The 22,440-nt window shown below is 53.8% G+C and overlaps 1 protein-coding gene across 6 annotated transcripts in view; it reads left to right on the top strand.

The window, feature by feature from the left end:
* ERI3 (ERI1 exoribonuclease family member 3) overlaps window positions 1–22,440 on the top strand; it is a 126,355-nt gene that overhangs the window by 87,581 nt on the left and 16,334 nt on the right. For 5 of the 6 annotated variants that reach the window (XM_044914006.1, XM_021683829.1, XM_021683828.1 and 2 more), the window contains one exon: window positions 13,825–13,924. The exons of the other annotated variant lie outside the window; for it this stretch is intronic. In XM_044914006.1, coding sequence (XP_044769941.1) covers window positions 13,825–13,924 — 100 coding nt within the window. The remainder of the gene's footprint in view (window positions 1–13,824; window positions 13,925–22,440) is intronic. 6 annotated transcript variants of the gene reach the window in all.

Genomic DNA, 22,440 nt, shown 5'->3' with positions numbered 1-22,440 from the left:
GGGGGGGGGGGGGGGGGGGGGGGGGGGGGGGGGGGGGGGGTGGCTCTTGAACTGAGTCTGTGAGGAGGATGGGGAGTGTGCTATGGAGACAAGTGTGGGCGAGCTTCTGGGCAGAGAGAACAAGGAGAATCGTCACAGATCAATTGTGTTAGGGCTAGGGCTGGGACCCAGTGGGATTTATTTTCCCAGGCACACTTCTCCATCATAATTTGATGGTATGAGCCACACCTCAGTTTTAGCAAGCCTGAGTGGTGCCTACTTTCACCATCTAGCTGGGCTGCTGGGGGCTAGGGGCCTTGGATTGGACCAGCCAGAGCTTTAGGTCAGAGAGATGTACAGGACAGAGCTTTAGGAAATGGACCCCGGGCCCTCCCTCTACTCTGTTTCCTCTCCTGGTCAGCCTGACGAGCAAGGCAGGGGGAAGAAGCTTTAGAAGAAGCTTTAGGCCAGCTTGCCCCACCCTTGCTAAACCCATTCCCAGCCCTCCCTGGGCCTAGATCCAGCCCTGCTGCCAGGGGCTCGATTGGTTCCCTGGGCCTGGTAGGGAGGCTGGGAGGAGCCCAGGAAGCCGGGAGACTCATTTTCACTAGAATTTGACCTAAAGCAGGATTGGAAGGGAAGAAAAGATTCTGAACAAAAGTGCAGGCAGGAAGGAGCTGTTAACGAGCCTTTCTTTCTCTTCAGGGACGGAGCGGAGCGCCTAGCGGGGCGCAGCGGCCCGCTCTCCTCAGCGGCTCTCTGAGGTAGCTGTAGTCTCCGGCCGCTGCCTGCTCTTGCTCGCTCTCCTTTTTTCCCTCTCCTCTTTCTCGGCTCTCTCTATTATGGGGACTTGCTCCAGCTCTTTCTCTCTCTTCTGTCTCTCCTTTTGTTCTCTCTTTGTCTATTTATCACACTGTGAAGGTTGAAAGAGATGTTATTAATCTGGGAGAATGAAGGCAGGATTAGTGGTATGAATCGGATTTTGAGAGGTGTAATGATAGAAAGACTCGCTCGGCTGGCGGCCTGCGTGAGCTTGATAAATGGGGAGCACTCCAGACTGACTCGCGCCTTCCCCGCGCTGTGCGCCCTGCCCGCTGGGGCGTGCCGCGCTCTCAGATCTGCCAGCCAGCCCACCCCGCTCCTACCTGAACCGGAGCAAAAAGCCAAGGGTAAAGCAGACACAAATATCTCCCATCGCACTTGGAGACATCATTGCTTTTAGCACCCTTTTCAAGTAGAGGCCTGTCGAGTTCTCAAAGGACTGTGGGCAGAGGGAGTGGGGACCCAGACTTCTGCCTGCTTCTAGGGCCTGGAAGAGTAGAGCTCTCTTCCTGCCTCTGAAATGGATGTCAGGGGTCAGGCAGAGACAAGACAGTCTCCAGACCAGTCAAGTAAGAGAACCAGACCCCATGTAATCTGTAATTAAGCAAAGTGCTATAGGGAGAACCATAGTATGAACTGTGGAGGTCAGGGTGGGATATGGGGGAGGGAGGAAGAGAAATCAGGATGGGCTTCCTGAAAGTGGTGTCCTGGCAGACAAGTAGGATTTGGAGAGGGTGGAGGAAGGCCAGTGTTTTGGGGGTGAAATAGTGTAAGCAAAGATGTGGGATCAGAAATAAGCCTGACTTTTGTGGGAGGCTCACCTCAGATCCAGTGAATTTCAGATCAAGAAGAGACCTAAGAAGTCAAGTAATTAAGCCCCTCACTTTCCAAAGAGGGAACAGTCCTGGGGACTAGAGTTGCCTGAGTCATTTCCTGAAATGATTTCCTATTTAAGCCCTGTTGCTTATTCTAAAGGTGCCCCTTCCGTCATCCTGAGATGATACAATGAGCCTTTCCCTCCTCTGCCCTCTGTAGCTTTGGTCACATCCTTCCAACCTTCATTTGTGCAGTCAGAAGATCCTGGCTGAAGTTCATTTCTGCTTGGTCTCCAGCCCTTTCCTGGGAGCCTTGGCTCAGGGTCCTCCTCACACTCTGCCCCCAGCCCAAAGTGCAGTTTGTGTGGGAGTGCTTGTCCCAGCCAGCCAGCTGCTGCTTGCGGTGAGGAGAGGACCAGGAGGCAACACACCTAAACTGGGCTCCAGATGCCTTTGGGCCTAAGCACTTTCCTCCTTCGTAACACTACTGCAGTTCTCACTGATCACTTTGTCACAGTGACTGGGCACTTCGTGGCATCTGTATTCATTTCCCTGCAAAGGACTGTGAGTTCTTGAGGGCAGAGTATACATGTGATTCAGTTGAGGTGCCAGGGTCTGGCAGGCCTTCAGTGTGTGAGTCTTCAATGAATAAATGAATGAGTTCAGCTGCTTGTGCAGTTTCTCCCTCTCCTTCCAGGAGAAAATGGTCTTGGTTCTTTATTAGCTTTTCCCAGTGGAAAAGCCAAACTTTTGACTTTGGTACAGCACCCTAAGATCATATTGCATGACAGTGGTAGACCCTTGGATGGCTTCCATCACCTTAGGAAACAATAATGAAACCCTTTATTGTGTCCTGTGAGGCCCTACATGGCCAGGCATCTCCTGCCTTCCTCATCAGGCACATCTTATACTTGCCTCCTGTGCTCCAAGGATACCAAGTGTTTGATTCCTTCCAAGTGCTGTTACCTTTGCCTAAAGGCTCTAGCATGCATCATTCCCTAGACCCCAAATACCTTCCCCTCCAGTCCGTCAGTTCCTGCTTCCCAGTCCTCGGGGAAGTGTTCCCCATCTAGGTCAGGTTCCCATCTTTGTCCTGTCTTAACAGCCTACCTTTCTTTGAGTCCTTACTGTAGGTACAACTTAGTGGTTATTTATGTAGCTGTTTATTTAACATCCACTTTTTCCAACAGACTGTGAAGGTCTCTGAGGATGGTACTGTGTCTGTATTGCTAACGTATGCAAGTGGCCTGGCATATAATAGGCTGTCCGTAAATGTTTGTTACAAGTGAGTCAGTGTGATTGCAGAGCCTGCACTCTTCCATGGAACCATCGAACATCCAGGCAGAGTGAAGGTGGCGGTGACAAGTGCGTACGGGGACAGGATGGTGGGTGTGCCCAGAGAGGAGGCTCTTTGGGTGTTGGTTCTGGAGGCTCTAGGGTTTCAGCCTTCCATCTCTCGGCCTTTCTCTTTTCCCTCCACACATCAAAGAAGAGAGGGCCTCTTCTGACCCTCAGAGCTTTTTTATTTTCTTTCTGGGTGATCTTACCTACTCAGTTTCAAGTGCCACCCATACACATTCTTAGGACTTCCTTGTCTCAGCTTAGACCTCTGAACTGAGCTCCAGGCCCACATGTCCACCTTCTCTAGGCACCCTGCCTTGGATGTCCTACTGAAAGCCACGTCAGTCTTCTAGCTGATTTCCCTCCAGACCTGGTTAGGGTTTCTACCTCAAGGCTCTTGTTGCAGGATCTCAGTGTGAGTTTCTGTGTTTCTCCTTCTAGCTTGGAAGCTCCTTGAAGGCAGTGGCCTAGTCCACTTGATCTGTGTGTGTCCAACACCTAGCACAGAGCTTGGCACATGGTAATTGCTCAATAAGTGTGTGTTATATGAGCAAGCCGATGAAGATGGAGGGAGGTCTGGGATGAAGGTTTTGAACACCGTTTTCATTTTTCCCAGGGAAAAAGAAAGCGAAGGTGTATGTGCTATGTGCAGGCAGGCACATGCTTTCGTGTGTGAGGGGTTGGTGGTGGTGGTGGTGTCACATGCTCAGTAAAGGATTATATTTTAATTTGGAAAGCACTTTAGAAACTTAAAGTGCTTGCCCAAGTGCTGACTGCTATTAGTGTCTCCTTTTTATTAGGAAAAAGGACATGATTTTTCTCTTTTATCTTCAGGCCTGTCCAACTTCTGAGAGTCAAACTTAGCAAAATGCCTGCCCCTCACTGAGGACTAGTTACATGCCAAGTTCAAAGCTTTGGACTTGAAACACAGAATTCTGCTTTGCAGACTGGTTCTGACACCCCTGAGGGGATTAGCCCTAACAGCTCAGTATCAGGAGGGGTGGGGGAGGTGGGAGAGACAGGGTCATTTGACATAGTTCAAGCTGCAGTCCCAGGCCCCTCCCCTCTCCATATAGGTCTGGGTGCGAGGACGTAAGAACCCGGACCATTTTGGGGAATGGGGGAACAACCTCAGTCGTTATCAAAAACCCACTTGTCATGCAGTATGAAGCGCCAGGCTTCAGAGAAAGAGCTGGGGAGGAATGGCCCCAGGAAGAATTGGGTTTGTTCAGCTCAGGGACTTTAGAACCAAGAGGCATCACAGCTGCTGGACTTGGTGATGTTAAGAGCTGCCACCACAGAGGGCTGGGTCAGAGAGAGGGAATGTGTGTAGCAGTAGCAAGAGGAATTCTGATCTAGGAGACCATGAGGCAGGAATTTGCCTTGTGCCTTGCAAGTACCTTTAAGAGCCTTGCTGGTTGGAAGGAAAGGTAACACCCCTCCCCAGGGAGAAGATTTGGTGCTGCAGTGACAGGAGGTCTAGAAGGCCCAGCTAAGCCTTGTCATTGGGCCTCTCTGTATGGCCTGTACCCCAGGCTCTTTACTGAGTGTGTACAAGACGCTCCTGGTCTCAGTCTGACCTGTCTCTGCCATCCCTGGATGCTGAAGGCTCTGCCCTTGGCCAAGGCACTGGGAGGTGGGAGCTTTGGCCCATCATGTAGTGCCCTGCAGTTCCCTACTCCTAATCAGGCCCTAATCTGGGGAAGCTAGGGCGGGGATGGGGTGAGGGGAGTACATTGAGCCTTCTGCCTTAACTGAATTTCCATACCTCCTGTTGTTAATTATAGAGATGTAATAATGCGATTAGTGCACGATTAAAAAAAATCCCTGATATGATTACCATGGATTTAATATCACATGATATATCATTATATCGTTATGCAGTGACAGATGTAATTGAAATACACTTACTGGAGCCGGGGGTGGTGTTTCATTCAATCCTCTGCACCCCGGGGAGGAAAGGGCTGGCTAAAAAGAAGCAATGGGAGAGGAAATTGTAATGAAAACAAAGAAAACACACAAGTTAGCTCTCACCCTGGGCAGCTGGCTGAGACCTGCTGCCTTCGACTCTGTGACAGAGTGTGTGGAGCCCCAGAGAGGCCAGCCTCTTGTGTGGGGGCTCAGGTAGCATGGCTCAGGAGCTCCTTATCTGCTTCTCGCCTCAGAAACCTCGGTGTCCCCAGGCCCCCTCTGACTCAGCAGTGAAGCAGAGGCTCTGGATTCCTCCACCTGAAAATAGACTCGGGACCCTCATGGGATCAAACGGAGTTGGCAGCTGTCCTCCCAATGCTGCGAAGCCGGCCTTTGCTGTGGTGGTGGTCCAGCACACCGGGGGCAGCCGTCCTGTTGTGGGCTGTGTGCGGGAAGATTAAGTACAGACACAACACTCATCCCACTCGAGGTCTGGGGATGGACAGAGGCAGCGGCAGCTCTGGGGCCCCTAAAGGATGTTGGTAGCCAGGGAACACCATGAACATGCAGAACTACCCACCAGGCGTAGAGAGGATGGGTTTTGTCAGCTGATGTGCGTGTCAATCCTTTTGCTGTTACAGTTGTGCTTGCCACGCCTCTGCTGGGCCCCAGGAATGGGGTGGGAGCTACCCATACAGCCAGAGAGCTCAGAAAAAGAAGGGGGACAGGAACAGTCTCCCCTCCTCTCCTAACACAGGATGCCGAGCCCCCAGTTCTAAGGTTGACTGTTGGGGGGGATTGCTGGTCTGCTGGGCAAGAACAGCAGCGCTTCTTGAAGGAGACTGGATAGGGTCAACAAGAGCAGCAGCTCTGAAAACCAGGCTTTCCTGCTTGGCAAAATTAGGCCCAAAGAGATGTCTTATTTTCCCTTCCCTCAACGGAGACCATTTAGAGAAACAGCAGATACAGCCCTTGCCCTTAAGAATCCCCCAGCGTCATTGTGGGGTAACAGTTATGTAAACAAATCTGGTGTTACAGATGCTGTTCAGAGTATGGATGGGTTTAAAGAAGGGACGAGTCAGGGAAGACTTGATAAAAGAAGGTACTTTGAGTTAGTGGTGAAGGAAGAGTACGTGTTCATTAGGACAAACAGTGGGAGAAGGCCGAGGGCATTCTAGGCAGGCTGAAGGAACTGCTCACATCAAGTCTTGGAGGCATGAAACAGCAATCCCAGGACTCAGGGGGCAGTAAGGAAGAAGAAGAAGGCACAGTTGACCCCACATTTCTGAGAGACCACAGAGATGATAATGGCTTTCACTGGGATTTGGGAACCCAAGAGAAGGATAACTTGGGAGAGGAGATGTTGAGGAGTTTTTTTTTGGTTTGGGTTTGTTTGTTTGTTTGTTTGTTTTAATGTTTGAAGAATGATGTACCTGGGTGAAATCCAGGTGGAAATGTCAGGTAGGCAATAGAATATATGTGGTTGATACTCAAGTAGTGGCAAACAGTATCGATTTGGAAGTTGGAGAGGTGGAAGACAGGAAGTTGAAAAAGTCACCCAGGGAGAGTGGTAAGGTGTAGACAAAGACAGGAAGCGAGAGCACCTGAGCGCATGAGGAGGAGGATGGTCTGCACGAAGAAGGGACTACAGGGAGATTATGAGGAAAGTGGCAGATCAGAGAGAGAAGAGAACTCAAAGAGAACCAAAGGAGAAGAGTGTGAAAGCTGAAGCAGGCACAGAGAGTCAGAGACAGCAAAGCTCTGACACTGTCCCTAGGTGTGGGCAGCGTGGTGAGGACCATCGGCTTTAGCAGGAGCTGAGAGATGTCATGTCGGTCAGGCCGGAAGCCAGACTGCAGGGGTTAAGGAGCAATGGGGGAGGTAAGTGGAGGCAAGTGGAGACAACCTTGAGAAGTTTGGTTGTTAACAGGAAAACAAGTCAGTCACCAGATGGGGATATGGAGTGAATGGAGGGTTTTAAAAATAATAATCTAATACTGACATAATTTTCAGAGGGCCAGCCATTGTTTTAAACAGTTTACACACAACAGTTCATTTAATCCTCACATCAGCTCTGGGGTAGGAACTGTTATTACCCCCATTTTACAAAGAGGAACCTGAGACCCAAGAAGTTGTGTAAAGTTGATAGAGATTCAAATATTTGCTAAAATCCTGGTAGAGAGGAGCCAGCAGAGAGGGGGAGGTTAAGGATTTAGAAAAAAGGGGGATCCCAGATGGAGCAGGACTAAGCAGGCAGGAGAAGGGTGAGATGTCGAGCACAAGTACGGGATTGGCCTTAGACAAGAAGTGAGGTGTCCCTTCTGTTGGAACAGCGCTGGTGGAGGAAGAGATGCAGGGAAGGATACAAATGCATTAGTAGACAAGGGGCATGCAGTTGGAAGAGTTGTGTGCCACAGCTTTTATTAGCTTTGTGAAAGTCAGAGAAGAGTCGGATTGTTGTATACCACCAAGAATTGCTCAGGTTGTGATCTTGTACCCATAGTGGCCACTTTTGATGCATCAGAGTGACTTTCCAGCGTCACTTAGCTCAGGTGCAAGTGTGGAGAAATGGAGTCACCATTGGGTTTTTTTCAGGGAAGGTGTACCTAGGGTAAGCGGGCAGGGGGGTTGAAGACTGGGAAATGGGTGCTTGAAGTGATAGATCCCAGGGCTCTAGGCCTGGTAGACAAAGGATCGAGACCAGAAGGGGATGGACAGACTGGGAAAAGAGCAAGAATAGAGGGTACAGAAGCTGGAAGGAGAGGAGACTGGCGTCAGAGGGGAATCTGTCATTGTAAGATTGCTTAGGGAGAGCAGTTCTGGGCGATAACAAGGCCCCGGGTGTGGCCATAAGGATGGATGGCTGAAATAGGTAGAGGAGAAGGTCGTTAGAGCACAGGAAGTTGAGAAACTGAGGCAGGCAAGGTTCATGGGTGGACTGTCCTGTAGATACTGAAGTTACCTAGTGGATGATGACTTGGAATGAAGTCCAAGAGAGAGGGGAGGAATAGTCTCAAAGCAGCAAGAAGTTGAAGGTATTGGCAGAGTGTATCCAGAAGTGAGTAGGTATTGGTTTTCTAGTTATAGTTAGTATTGCTGCATAATTAGTCACCCCCAAATTTAGTGACTTAACACGACAGCAGCTATCTTACTATATCTCGAGGTTTCTGTGGGTCAGGAATTTAGGAAGGGCTCAATAAGGTGGTTTTGACTCAGCTTCTCTCATGCTTTTGTATAGTCCTTGGAGCTGGCACAGGGTGTGACTGGGTCAGCTGGGGGCTGGCTGGGCATCTCTCTTTCTTTGCCTAGTCTCCTGGCTTCTGTACATGGTCTCTGCACAGACTAGTTTGGGCTTCCTCACAAGATGGCTGCCCGAGAGCAGTCTGGCTACTTACAGAGCCGCCCAGGGCTCCAAGGCAAGTGTTCAGTGAATGAGGAGGAAGCTGCCTCCTCTATTTCTGAAATCACCTTGAAGTCCCATAGCATTACTTCTGTGTTACTCTGTTAGTTGAAATAGTCGCAAAAGCCAACGCTGTTTCAAAGAGAGGGACATAGACTCCCTCTCTTGATAACAGGGGTGTCAAAGTTACATTGTAAGAAGAGCATGTGAGATGGAAGATGGTGTTGCAGCCATCTCTGGAAAACACAGTCGGCCACAACTGGTTGCTAGGCTGAGCCCAGAAAAGGGAGAGGGAGCAGCATTCTCAAAGGCAATGCGCATTTTGGGTGACGGCATCAAGAATATCTGGAGGTTGCAGTGGGAGTGGACCCGAGTGACCTCAGGTATACCCGGGGAAAGAACTGTCATCCCATGTTGTAGTATAGGAGACTGAGGCTCAGAGACGTTTGATAACTCCTCCCAAGTGACAGTGCTAATAACTGGCAGAACTGGGAACCAAATTCATGTTTGTCTGACTCCTGAGCCAGACCACACTGCCTTTCTCTGAGGCCTGGGCTGCTGGGTCTGCCATCCTCGTGCTTACCTGTGTCCTTGGTACTTGGCTCCACCAGCTGTAGAAGTGCTGGCCAATTAGATAAGGAATTAAGTAGTAGTTATGTCTGTCAGGCTTTCTCTCCCCCCATCCTCCGGAGTATCACCCTTACAGCTTCATCTGTTGGGTGTTTGTGGGAATGGCAGGTGATTTGATTTATTTCCTCATCTTGGGAAATGACCCATCAGCCTTAGGTCCACCAGGTGACATGTCACCCAGAGGCCTGGTTAAAGGCCTCCTCCTCACCTCATGAGGAAGCTGGATAGGTCCAATGTGCTGGTTCCAGCTTGGAAGCTCTGGGTTTTCTGGAAGTTACAGAGAGGTCCGTGCTTCTGTGTGGAGTCTGAGCTGGGTTCTAACCTCATCCGCTACCCTGCCCACTCCGTGGCCACCCCACCCTCAGGGCCCTGGCAGGTAGTGAGTGGGTGGGCAGAGACACCCTAGCAGCCCTCGATGCCTCTTCCTTCCTCTTTGAAGGATCTGACGCTGCTGCCGAGGAGGGCTACTTCATCTATTAAACCCAATACACTTGTCGCAGCTGCTAAGCCCCCGTAAGCCGCCGGGCGCCGTGTTTGTGATGGGACTGACAGTGCATGGAGGAGGCTGATTATACACGATTCCATTTCGCGGGCCCAGCAATGTAATTTCACAGGGCGATCAGCGTTTGCATGTAATAGCAGGCTGTGCTGAGGTGTCAGAATATTAAAGGCGCTAATGGCAAAGCTCCCTGTTACACAGGGGGCCACCCGCCGCGCCTACAGCAGGGCTGTGCGGCAGGCCCGTCGCAGATGGCTGGCCACTAAGCTAATGGGGCAGCAGCCAAGGCGGGCAGAGCCGCGCGAGAGAAGAGCCAGCCGGGAGCGGCTCGGCACCTGCTTCCCCGCGCATGGAAATTACAGCAGCCCAGGGGAAGGGAAGTGTGCGTGCCTGCCTGGCACAGGGCTGCGGTGGGGTGGTTTGGTAGACCCAGCATCTTTCACCCCAACTCTACCCGCCCCACTCTTTGGCTAGGAAGCCACAGCTGGGGGAGAGGGGGTGGGCCCCGGTGGCTAGGAGAGGTGCAGCTGGAGAAGTGGCACCCCAAGAATTTGGAAGCAGCGTGGGAAGGGGGCTTGGGCACAGGCTCTTGGCAAGAGCTCTTAAAACAGATTCCTGCCCCGCGCTGATTGAGGTCAGAAAACTCCTAGGTCCCTTACCCCCACACCCTGCAGGCTGGCAAGAGAGGGAGGGAGCAGGGAAAGGAAGCAGGCGGGAGAAAGGGGATGGACAATAATTAGGTCCCTTGATTGATGCCAGTGTTGCCATTGGTACACAGAGCTGGGAGCCAGTACCTCAAGATAGGGCTCTTTCCGTGCTTGTGGGCTGCCCCAGCCCCAGCCAAGCCCTTGCCTGTGCTCTCACCAAGCTTGCTCCTGCCATTCTCCTTTGTCCTTACTGTGTCTCCTGCCTGGACTGTTGTCAAATCCCCGCCCAGCCCTCCACTACCACTCCCTCCAGGAAGCTTTCCTAGCTGCCTCCAACATCACACAGGCCTGTTTCTCTCCACTGTCCCTGTGGACAGCCACAGGGGAAAGCCTCCCTGATCTTCCTGTTCTGTTGGTTCCCTAGTCCGAGCCTTGACTTCTCAGCCAGAATCTCTGAGACACAACCCACATCACCTTGTCCTGAGCGGGGCTCCTGGAAAGGCTCTGCTCAGATTCATAGATGGATGTAATCTTGTGGGGGACACCTGGAGGGAGTGGGGAGTGGAAGGATGCGCCGAGTAACCTAGGGAGAGTTTGGTGCCTGTGTGGGTGTGCACACTTGATGGTGTATGTATCTGGCAGGGAGGGACTTTAGAAGTGAGTGCTGGGGGTGGTGGGCATGTGGGTACAGGTGTAGAGGGGTAGCAGGTGTGAGGATCCAGACCACACATTGGTAAGAACACAGATTGCTGTAGGACCCTGTGTTCCCTGGGTGGCTTTCTGTGTCTGCTGGCTGTGACTGAGGGGTACCTCAGATGGCAGGAGTTGAGGGAGCTTGTGGGACTGTGCCCCGAGGCTGGTGGTCACTTCTGAAGGTTCAGCTCTGCAGGGGTGTGTGACAGTACCTGGGAGAGACATGCCAGGGTTCGCAGCAGGGGCAGCAGGGGGAGAGACCAGGCTGAAGGAGAGCAGTTTTAATTAACCGTTTTTAATATCATTTTGGACTTTGGCTGGTATGTGAAGGCCCCGCTGGAAGCAGCATTTGTAAAAATTAAATCCCTCTTATTAGGAGCTTGGCAGACCCATGTGCACATGCTGCCCCTTCTCCCCGCCCGTGCCCCCCTGAGGAAGTGCTGGATGAGGCCATGTCATGGCAGCAATTGGTTATCATGCCTTATCTGGGAATATGAAACTGTGCGCATGACACCCACGGCCACGCTGGAGACGCCAATTCATCTCGCCCTCGCTCCGACAAGCTAGACTGCCCTTCCTGAAAGGCATCCGTCAGGCGGGACCGGGGCCGCTGCCTTGCCTGCTTCCTCTGCTTTCTTGCCTGGGTTCCGGCTTGCCCTGTTCCAGCCAGGCCCAGCCTGGCCCTCCTGGGCGCTGCCACCCTCCACCCCACTTCCACATGTCCCAGTCTAGGGAAGATCTTGGGGAGTCATAATTATAATAATAATCTAATCACGGTGACGCATCGGGGCAAGTGTCTAATGTTATCTGAAGTGGTCTTCCCGCTTAGCTGCGATAAGACTCAGGATGACGTGCAGATAACGTTGAGCTGCCCTGTCCCCAAGCCACGAGCAGAGCAGAGGGGCCTCAGCAGCCCGCTGCCCGCCCGCCGCTTTAAGCCGGGAAGCGGCAGCACCTGCTAATGCAAGTGTTTAATATTTGATGGGCTGGGATAAAGCAGGATCACCTTCGAATTGAATTGAGTGTCAGCCGAGAATCTATTACTGAAATTCGGGTGTGATTTGACAGCAAAGTAGACGATGTTATTCTTCACTAGTTACTGCAATCTTCTCCCCGACATCACTTAAATATTTTTTTCTTTGCTTGAGTAAACACACATTATCCTTCTTTTTTCCCCCTTCCTTCCCTTTTTCCTTTTTAGAGGGGAAAAAAACCCATCCAGCTCGCCTTCTCCAGGCTGATAGGGTAGATTGTCATTTCTTTATTTGTCCTATTAAATGGAATTTCTGATCGTTTAATCCGGCCTTTGTAAGTGATTTTAAAGTACTTGAAAGCCGGCCCGCCAGTGCTCTCTGGCCCACTGCGCTCCAGCCATGGCCCGGACCACGCTCAGCAGCTCATCCAGCTGTGCACCACCCACTGGCTACTTTCCCTTGCTGCCCGCGCTCCCCCAGCTCTGCCCTGGCTGCAAGCCAGCGTTCTCTCCCCTGCCCTTGAGCCTCACACCCAGCCCCCGATTTGTGGGTCCAGCCGTGGCCTGGGAAAGTGTGGGAAGGTTGGCTGGGACGTTGAGTTGTGGCTGGTATCGTCTGTGGTCAAGGAAAGCGGCTCGGGAGGGTGCTAAGATTGAAGGACCTGCAGAGCCGGGGCTTGGTTCCTGCAGCTGGGAAGGAAGGGTACCAGCCCCTTGGCCTCAGCACAGACTCTGTGTCCAGCCTCATGTCTTTGGTTTCTGACCCAGTGTTAGGACCTCCCCGCTGTGAGGGAGTCTCTAGTGGGATGGGGACCTCCAGGCCAGGGCATGGGTGGGGGCACTGCAGTGCCTGTTTGAACTACAGCCACCTTAGTTTCCCTTGTGACCTCCCCACCTAGCTTTTGAGAACTCCCCCAAGCTACATTCCTAGTGACCCTATCCCATATGCTTCCTGCCACTGGGAGCAGGGCAGCCTGGGGTTCCAGGACTTCAAAGGTGAGGGGATGGGTAATGTCTGAAGGGCCAGCCAGCTGCACAAGCCCCCTGGTAGAAGCCCAGGACTTTGCTAGCAGGTGGAGCAGGAATTCAGTTCCCACTGGGCCACTTGATAGCATTCTAACCCTTGTAAGTCTCTTCTTTCTGGGCCTCAGTTTCCTCATCTGTGACGTCAAGTCAGTTGTGCCTATAAGGGATTGTGAAAGAAAAGTGCCATCCCTGGTCCTGCCATGTACCGCCCCCCACCATGGAGGTTGGTGGCGGCCAGGTGGCGCGAGTAGCAGATGGAGGGGAGCAATGAAGTGCTAGGGGCCTGAGCAGATCGATGCCCCCAGCACTTCCTTCCCCAACCCCAGGAAAACAATTAAGTACAGATCGATGGGTGGCCGCTTTGAATATGCATAAGTGAGTACTTGACCTTCAGCAGAGATCTGTTCCCCCTACCACACACACACACACACACACACACGCGCGCGCGCGCGCGCGCGCGCATTCTTTTCATGTGTTCCCCTCACAGCTGCTTGAGTCGACCAGGTGACCTTACTCCTCCTCAGTTGAGCCCATGCATGGCACTCAGCCTTCCACAGCCTGGCCTGCCTCTCGGTCTAAAGCAAGTAGACCAAGGGCCTGTGGTTGGCCCCCTCTTGCTTCAGTTTTCCTATCTATAGAGTGAAGTTTCGATATGTTGGTCTCCAAGTCCTTCCCGACACCAGGCTTTATGACCAGCAATACTGTGGGGAGGGGCCCAACACAGTGCTGGGTACACTGGGGGGGAGGGGTATCTAACAGGGCTGCCCGGTGAAGGGGGTGCCCTGATGACAGGATGGTCCTGAGAAGGAGGGTCTTAATAAATGGGAGCTCTCTAGAGGAGCCTGGCAAGGGGGCACCTGTTGGGGGCTGGAGGTCTCTGATGGAGAGATGCCTAAGATAAAAGGAGCTCTGAAAGAAGAAGGGATTTTCTGGTGGGGGCCCTGGTGGAAAGGGGACCCAGTGAGGGGACTCTCATGAAGTGACATAATGAGAGTAAGCCCTTAGTGGGAAGATTTGGCTGGAGGGTGGAGGTGGTGAGTATTGGGGGTCAGGGCCTCTGTTAACCATTCTTGCCTCCTGTCTTCCAGGCTTACAGCTTCGCCATGGGCTGCTGGCCCAAGAATGGACTTCTAGACATGAACAAGGGCCTCAGCCTGCAACACATAGGCCGGCCCCACAGCGGCATTGGTCAGTCCCTCCACATATACCCCCTGGCAGCTCAGTCAGCCCCCTGCCTGCATGCCCCAGTCCCCTGGCACACAGAGGGGTTCTGTGGCTCTATGCTCTAACGGGATGCTTTCCATAGATGGGGGGAGTGGGGAAGGAGGGTGGCATAGGGGAGAGTGGAACCAGACCATTGGAAGAGATCTCTCAAAACACTGTTTAGGAGGAGACTGGGGTCTGGGCTTTGGGTGGGTCACAGGTGGCCTTGGATTCAGGCCAAGATACCCTCAACCCTGCCTGCATCTCTGGTGGGTGATGTCCTCAGAGGGCTGGGCACATGTCAGCTTACCCACCCCCGTGGAGATAGAGGAGGCTGTTTAATATTGTTTCAAGTCTGTGGCTACTAAACTGGGCGATCAATGGGAGTTAAGGAGATGAATTATTTAAACCTCACCAGCTTTTAATTAGTCGGGGTCCTTCTGACCGATGGCTCCGTCCACAGGATATTGACTCCCCCGCAGGAGGAGCAGCCTCCATTGAGCGGTGCCGGGGTTGGGAGGGGCCATTTGGGGTACCAGGTGGGGGTGCACCCTCAGAGGGATCCCTGCTTGGGAGGGGGATGGAGTGGCTGTGGTTCTAGGCATTGGAAGCTCTGCTAACTTCGGATATATCAGTATTGGGGGGCGTGTGTGTGTGAGTGAGCGTAACAATATATCTGGGTTGATTTTCCTGAGGGCATTCATCTGTATATGGAAGCAACCATCAGCCTGTGTGTGTTATCCACCAGAAAGTGTGTCTGTTCATTTCTGTGTATCTGATTTTCTGTGTGTGGGCACACGTCATGCAAATGCTTTCAAGCGGGGTACTTGACAAGCATAGGCTTTGTTCCAAGTGGGGAGGAGCGGGGGTGGGGGGGGTTATTCCTGGGAGGTGGTATGACATTATCATAACCTGTGTACCTTTGGGGAGCTATGGCGGCAGAGGGACCGGCAGGATACACCAAAAGGACCCAGTCACCTGTCACAGACTAGCCCTTCATCCTTTCTACAGAGATCACTGGTGCCTAGTGGGTGCTGGGCATGCTGGGTGGAGATTCTTGTCCTCAAGGAGGTGACATCCTAGGACGAGATAGACACTGAACTGGGTACCCAGGGTACTAAGGGCCGTGATAGGAACACCTAGGCTGCCCCAGGGGAGGATTCTCCTGTCCTCGGGTGCCAAAGTGACGTCTGCTTCTTTATTTACATCTCACTTACCTCAGGGATGCCCTGTATCCTTCTTGTTGGGACACCCCAAGGCTCTTCTGGGGCCCGGCAGGTTGGGGGAGAGGAAGCAGTCAACAGGTCTAAGGAATTGGGGGTGCCCCACAAAAACTGCTGTTGCCTTCCACAGGAGCTCGTCCATACAACCTAGAGGAGACCCCAAGCCTAGCAAGCTGATTTGCTTGGAAGCTGAGCAGGGAGTTTCCTAGAGAAGAAAGACACTTGAGTCAGGAGATTTTTGAAGGATGAGTAGGAGTTTGCTAGGTAGAAAAATGAGGGAAGGGTTTTCTACTGAAGGGCAGCTGTGCATACAAAAGCACAAGGGCACATTGAAGACAACTTAGACACCTACACAGAGTTTGCTGTGACTGGAGTGAGGGACACTTGGGTCAGGGAACAGCTGGAAAAGAAATGGGGAAATAAGTGGGTCTTGAATGCCAGGTTAAAGGGTTGGCTCTTTGGTGAGGTTCTGAGGAGATAAGAGGTTTGTGAGTGAGAGGACAGCACTCTCAGAGCTCCTGCTCAGAACTGACGGGGCAGGGCGCACTGCACGTGCTGGTTCTTAATAGATGCTTAGTAGACACTTCGGGGAGGGGGCGCGCTGAATGAATGAGTAGATGAATCAGTGACAGAGGGATGGGAAAGGGAGGGACCAGACAGTGCGGATCAGTGAGAGGACTTGCACTGGCCCAGGCGGGCAGGGGCTGCCAGTAGTTGAGTCTGGCTGCTGGAGGGACCAGCGGGGCTGGGTTGGCCTTGAGCTGGGTGCCCTGTGTCTGTGGATGCGGCCCAGGGTGTGTTTGTGAGAGGAAGTGGTTCCTTCTTCCCTCTCTGTTAGGACTCCTGAGGCGTTCCTTCTCTCTCCAGGGAAGAAGGTTTTTCCGTCTGGCCAGGCCACAGGGGACAGTCTAAGGTTACAAGTGACAATGGAGTAAGTGCTTTGGAGCCAGAGGAAGTTCTGGCTCTACCACCCAGAGCCCTGTGACCTCAGACAAGAGACAGTGCCAGTGCCTGTCAGGGCTGTTGGGGAGGTTCAGTGAAGCTGCTTGTGTAAGGGGCTTGTGCAGTGCCTGGCCTGGCACACAGTAGGTGCTCAAGCAGCCCCCTCCTCTGTGGCCCTGCCAACACCATGGCCTCCCCAGGGCCCTGGGGGTTCCTGGCACTGGGTCTTTGTATCTTTGAACGCAGAGGGCTGCCCTGCCCGCTCCCAGCTGGCTCTGAGGTGTGGGTGAGGGTGTTTGGAGGGGAGGGAGGATGCAGGGCATTAATTGGGCTGGGAGAGGCGGGGAGGGGAGGCGTTGGTTTTGAGCAGTAGAGGTTAATGGCCCTCGCGCCAAAGAGACAGCTTTAATGAGCTTCAGCTGGCGGTGCCCCGAGTTACTGTGCGTGCTAAAAGGGTCGCGCTGTAAGAGTTTGATGTGGACTGTTTCCCAGCCCTGGGGTCAAGGGTCAGCTCCTGTCACTGGCCACTCAGGCTGGTCCTCAGTGACATAGTGCTAATTAACTGCGTGAGGAGCTGCCAGCCTGAAGTGGGGAGTGGTGTGCATATTGGTTGGGGGGGCAGCATTGGTGATGCTGGGCAAGGGTTCTGCAGATCCCACAGCTTAGCCATCTCTGGGACCCGCTTGGCTCTCCCACGGTGCCATGGAGGGGGCTAGGCAGCGGCTCTGTGCACAAATCACTGATGATCCTAGGTCCTAGAGAGATCTACTGAGTCTCTTTCTAAGGTATGGGTGGCAGGGAGAGTGTGTGGGGCCTACCTGGTGGGGACTCCTGCTGAGCACCGGGTGTGGTGGCCCTGAGAGAGCAAGGGGCAGGCGTGCTGGAGGGCTGGGAGGTAGGCTGTGGAAGGGGAGAGGGCCCGCTGGGATGGATGTGCATGGCTGAACTGTTTGCGGGGGAGCCAGGGGTGGGGGCAGATCCTGGCAGAGTGGTGACCTGGTCAGAGTTGGGCTTCAATTTGAGCCGTCTGAGAGTTTATACAGGGAGGACTAGCAAGGAGAAACTGCAGAAGGGGCAGCTCAGCGAGGTGCATGGAGGCGGCGGTTAATTCAGAGCCAGCAGTGGCCCTGGGAATGGAGGCAGAGGACCAGTCAGTGAACGTTTACCTTACACCTGCTATGTGTCAGGAGCCGTGACAGGTGTACTGGTGAAAATGACAGAGTGCCCTGCCCCCACGGAGCTCAGGTATGGTCGTCAGCACAGGTACAGTTGGCCCTGGCAGCTAAGGGAAAGGTAGGTTCAGGAATGGAGGTCGTGGAGCTCCAGGCAGAAAAGAGGTGTCGGGGGCTGTCGGCATGGCCTCTTAGTCAGGAGAGGGACGCTTCCTCCTGAGGTGGTGGATTTGGCCTTGCGAGCCGAGTGAACAGGGTGGTGTGGAGTGGGCTGTGGGTGAAGAGGGACTGCACGTACGCGGGACTGCTGATGGCCGGCGGTCAGTGGACTCCGTCTGCATCCTTGCTGTGGACCAAAGGCTTAGAGGCAGGGCAGCCTCCACGGGGGACTTCGGAGTGCTGTATGGTACTTCTTGTGTTTCTGCAGAGGGTCAGCATGTATTTGGGGGTACTTTTTATTAACTAATGTAATTTTCACACCAGTTTTATGGAAGGCAGGCATTATCATTCCCGTTTTATAGACTGGGAAGCTGAGACTCAGTTAAGTGACTTGCCTGAGGTCACACAGCCAGGTGAATTGAAGAGCCAGGACTCAAACTCAGGTCCATGTGAGTGCAGAGTCTGTGTTCTTACTGCTGTACTGAACTACAAAGCACCTTTTTGGTGTCGGGCTTTGTGCTACCAACAGAGACAATGAGGAGGAACACAAGCTCACTTCCCTCGTTTCCCTCAGTTAGCGTGAAACATACAGGCCTCGACAAAGCCTTGTTGAGGAAGAAAGCCTGCTACAGTTGCCCTCAGAGCCAGAGCCCGGCAACTCTTGGCTTCTGACCTCCTTCTGGCTCTGACAGTTCTTACTCTGATCTGTTTGCTCTCCACCTCATTGACCAGGAAAATCCTGCCCGTTTTCCAGGGGCCACCTCTTCTGGGAATCTTGCCTGGACTTCCCAGTGTGCATGTACAAAATACATCCTTGGACCCCACTCACAGTTTGTTGGGGGTGATGTTCAGGCCCTCCATACTTGATCTCTCTAACAGCAGGACCCAGAAATCTGCACAGGAAATGTCAGTAAAATCTCACCTGTTTTTGGGACATGGAGGCCCCACAGACTGCTGATTTCAGCTGGCTGAGAGAAGAACTGGAACCTTCCCTGATGCCCAGCTGGGTGGTCCTGCCCTGGTCTCTTAGCCCCTCTGCTCAGGGCCTGAGGAGGGTCCCTCTGAGGCTCATGGTAAGGACGGATGGCCAGACACCAAGTGGACTCTCAGGAGCTTGTTACCCAGCATGGTTTGGCAAAAAGAGCTGGGCTGGTAGGAGGCAAGGTGGGGGCCTGGCCCCAGGGGGGCAGTACTGGCCTGTGGTCTCCCCTGAAGGAGTAGGGTGTCTATCAGGAGTCCAGTCAGAGCGCATTAGCTCCGTGACACAGATCTCATTAGCTCCCGTGAGAGGTGTCACTGCAGGAGAATCGTCGGCTCAGGGAGATGCTTGTACCAAAAGGAAGAAAGGACAGTGACAGCCTTTTCTCTGCCGCCTCTGCCGCCACGCTCCCTGGGCCGCCCGCCCTCCTCCTCGTGGGGGGGTGGGGGTGCTGGCTAATGAGCTCGTCCACAGTACAGCTTTGCCTTCCCCTCCTTGAAGTTCCCCAGGTCTCTCTGAAGACCTCAGGCCCGGGATTAGCACACACCAAACGCCAGCCCCCCTCTTGCCCAGCAGGGAGTTCCTTCTGATCACCCTGCTCTGCTACCATCAGCAAGGGAAAGGAGGTGGGGCCACGACAGAGCCACTGTGGCTGGCAGGGAGGGGGGTTTCACCCTTGGAAGGCTCAGGCCCTTCTGCTTCCCTTGACAGGATGACCATGTCCACTTCTCTGCAGTGGGTTCTTTCTTTCCAGAGTTGCAATCTTATCTTCCCCTCCCCTTTTACCATTGACATCTATCCAGGCAGTGCCCCCATCCCTATGGGGAGCCCTTCTCCCAAGGCACGGAAGAATGTGGGACAGTGGCCGAGGGTTCAGTGGGTAGCATTTAGATCTGATCTGATCTAAGGCTTTCTGGCTGAGCTGAGGGGCTTCAGAATCAGCTAGAAACCAGTCTGGGCTTTGGAAGACCTGAGGGTGGTGAAGGATTGATATAAGGCCCCTGCAGACCTAGTAGCCCTCTCCCTGGCTATCCCAGAGAGGCAGAAAGGTGCTGCTCGGGGGGCAGCACCCCCACCCCCTCCACTTCGCCATCTTCAGGGCGGGCTCAGGAGGAGTCATCCGCACAGCTGCTGAACGAGGAGGGGGCAGAGACAGCTGGAGTATGTGCTTCCTTGGCACTACCCCCACCACCCACTCCTGTCTTGTTCTTTCTGGTGTGGCCCAGAGAAAGTGAGCAGCTGGGGGACAGGTGGCCATGAGAAGGGGTAACTCTCCAGGCACCGACAGGGGCTCCCTTGGCCTGCCTGGAGGCAGTATTCACCTGGAGGGGTATTCACTCCTTCCTTCCTGAGCTCTCGTCTTCAGTAGCAACCACAGGTGGAAAAATGGACGGACAGATGGACAGGTGGACTGCCGGATGGATGGGGGAAGGTTCTGGTATGTGTATATATGTGTTGTGTGTGTGTGATGCACTGGGAAGTACAATCTTTGTTTCCCTACCTTCCTAGCCCCGGGCCCGGCCTGGCCTCCCCTTGTCTCTCTCTGTATCTCCTGTCAAACCGTCGCAGACGTAAATGACAAAGAAATCAGAAAGACAGATCAATGCCGGCCAAATTAGCACTTGCAGATAGACTGTGCGGGGATGTCAGCGCCCTGACCCCTGGTGATCTTGCAGCCTCCACTGCTGATATTATGCAAATTGCATCCATCTGGCAGGACCTGCGTGCTGGCTGCTCCTACTCAGAGGAGTAATGGGCTGGGGGTGGGCGGGAGTGTTGGAGCAAGAGTCGGTGGAGTGAGTGTGTGCGTGTGTGTGCATGTGTGTGCATGTGCTTGAGTGTGTGAGGGCGTGTGGTGCCCACCGAGCACTGGGCGGTGATGGAGTGATTGACAGGGCAGATAAGGGGCTGCATTGGATTCCTTTGGGCTGGGGGATTAGGAGCAGCCACAGATGGGAGATAACTGGACTTCATTTCAGTTTATTTTCCTCCTTATCCCCGCTCCCCACCTTCACTCCCCGAAAAACACAATCTCTGTAGTTTGCGTTTTCATCAATATTTGCAAGTCATTACCACTGGTTTAAGGTGAGAGACAATGTCAGGGCCCAGACCAGGCCAGCCCCTCCCCTGATCACATCCAGGTCTGGTACCCTGAAAATGAGCACCATGCGTAGCCAGACAGCCTTCACTCTGGCTGTGTTCACAGCATGCCTCCTCCCAGGCCCACAGTACTCCTGGGAGGGGCCGCGCCTCATGGACCAGCCCCAGACCTCCTCAGCTGACCTCATGCCCACTGACAGTCCTTAAGCTGGGGCCTGCCCTTGCCACTTGAAGCTGCTGTGTGACATCCCTGCCCCCAAGCTTAGGCTCTAGCGTCGTGCTTCCGCCCCTGGTATTAGCCCCTTCCCCACAGTTCCTCCTGTCCTTGACACCGGTGACCAGGGTCCAGACCCCACCTGGGCAAAGTGGGGCTGTGGCCTATGGAGGGGGCAACTTGGTCTGAATCACCCTCCAACACCAGTATCCCTCCACATTTGCTGGGTGGCAGATGTAGTAGAGAGGGGTTCCCATCTGTCATCTCATTCCCAAACCCTGTGAGCTAGGGGCTGTCAGCACTACTGTATGTGAGCAAACTGGAGCTCAGGAAGGTTACCGTTCACCCAAGGCTGCAGAGCAAGGATGTGGGAGAGCCGGAATTTAAACCTGTATCTCTCTAAGGTCAGAGCTCACAACCACCAGGTTCTGCTGCTTCACAGCGGTGGCAGCAGCCCAGACACTCTACACGTCAGCATGCCTGGGCCCGTGGAAGAGGGCCACCCTAGCACAGTGGGCAGACACGTTCCTTCCGTTCCCAGCCTCTGAACACAGACCCTGACCCAGCCCAGACCCCCTGCCGGGCTGAACCAGACCAAAAGGGACAGGATTCAAACACATGCCGCCCTCAGGAGCAGTGTGTCTGAGACAGTCAGGCTGTAGCAAGAAGGACGCACAGAGGACAGAACGCACCCAGCGGCTGAGCCAGCCCCAGGATATGTCACCACATGTGGCATCCAGGCCCCTGCAGCTCAAGGAGAGGGGCTGAGCAGCTCAGTCCAGGCAGCTTTGGTGGCGGAGGCTGTAGCTGTCCCAGGGGCCCCTCCAAAACTGGGTCCCCACTGTACCCTCCCACCAGGCAAGGTTGGGAGCTGAGAGTGCTGGGGACATGTCCGGGGACACGTGTGCAAGGGGAGCTTGTCCTAATGAGGAGAACATGGCTGCTAGTTAGGCAAGGGGCGGGCGGGGAGCCGCAGAGCTGATTGAAGGCAGGGGCAGGGGTCAGACAATTAGGCCCAGATCCGGCCGTTTGATGTGAGTTCTGAGGCCTCAAAGCCTCCCTTCAGCCCGCTCCCTCCACTCCCTCCTCTCCCTCCTCTTTCCTTTCTTCTTCTGCCCAAAGGCAGGAAGGATGGAAACGCTTACTCTCACTGTTACTATTATTAAACTCTGCGGCAGGCCAGCCAGACCCCAGGACTCCTGCCCACAGGGGGCACCCCAGGCCCCCAGGAGGCTTCTTGGGCCCCAGGGGGCATCTGGCCAGAGGCCAAGACCAACCTGAGGGCAGGGATGAGCTGAGCCCCCGGAACAGGGTAACCTTGCTCCCTTTCTTGCTTCTGAGGCAGGAATGAATAGGGCTGCCCAGTGGTTATTTGGACCCAGGGCTGCTTTGACCATCACCTCCTGCAGCCACCTAGTTCTTTTCTCTTCTGCCTGGGGTTTGAGGGTGAGGGTGTGGTTCATTCACACGCATACCCCGTCACACAAATAGTTGTCTGCAGCACTCACACCAAAATCCTGCCCTACAAGATTCAGCTACATAGAGCCACACGGCCCTACAGTACTGTCACACTCACACACACCAAAGTAGAGTGTCTCCCCACCCATGTCATAGTCACACATATCATCACGGGGTCCCTTACTTTAGTCACAGCCAAGGTCTTGCACGAAAGCCCTGTCTCCTGCAGCAGGGCCCTGAGAGCTAAGCCCCTC

This window comes from Neomonachus schauinslandi, chromosome 4, assembly GCF_002201575.2.
Source record: "Neomonachus schauinslandi chromosome 4, ASM220157v2, whole genome shotgun sequence".
In the NCBI taxonomy this organism is placed as follows: Eukaryota; Metazoa; Chordata; class Mammalia; order Carnivora; family Phocidae; genus Neomonachus; species Neomonachus schauinslandi.
The sequence above is the reverse complement of the archived record's forward strand: the minus strand, read 5'-3'. Positions and strand labels throughout refer to the sequence as shown.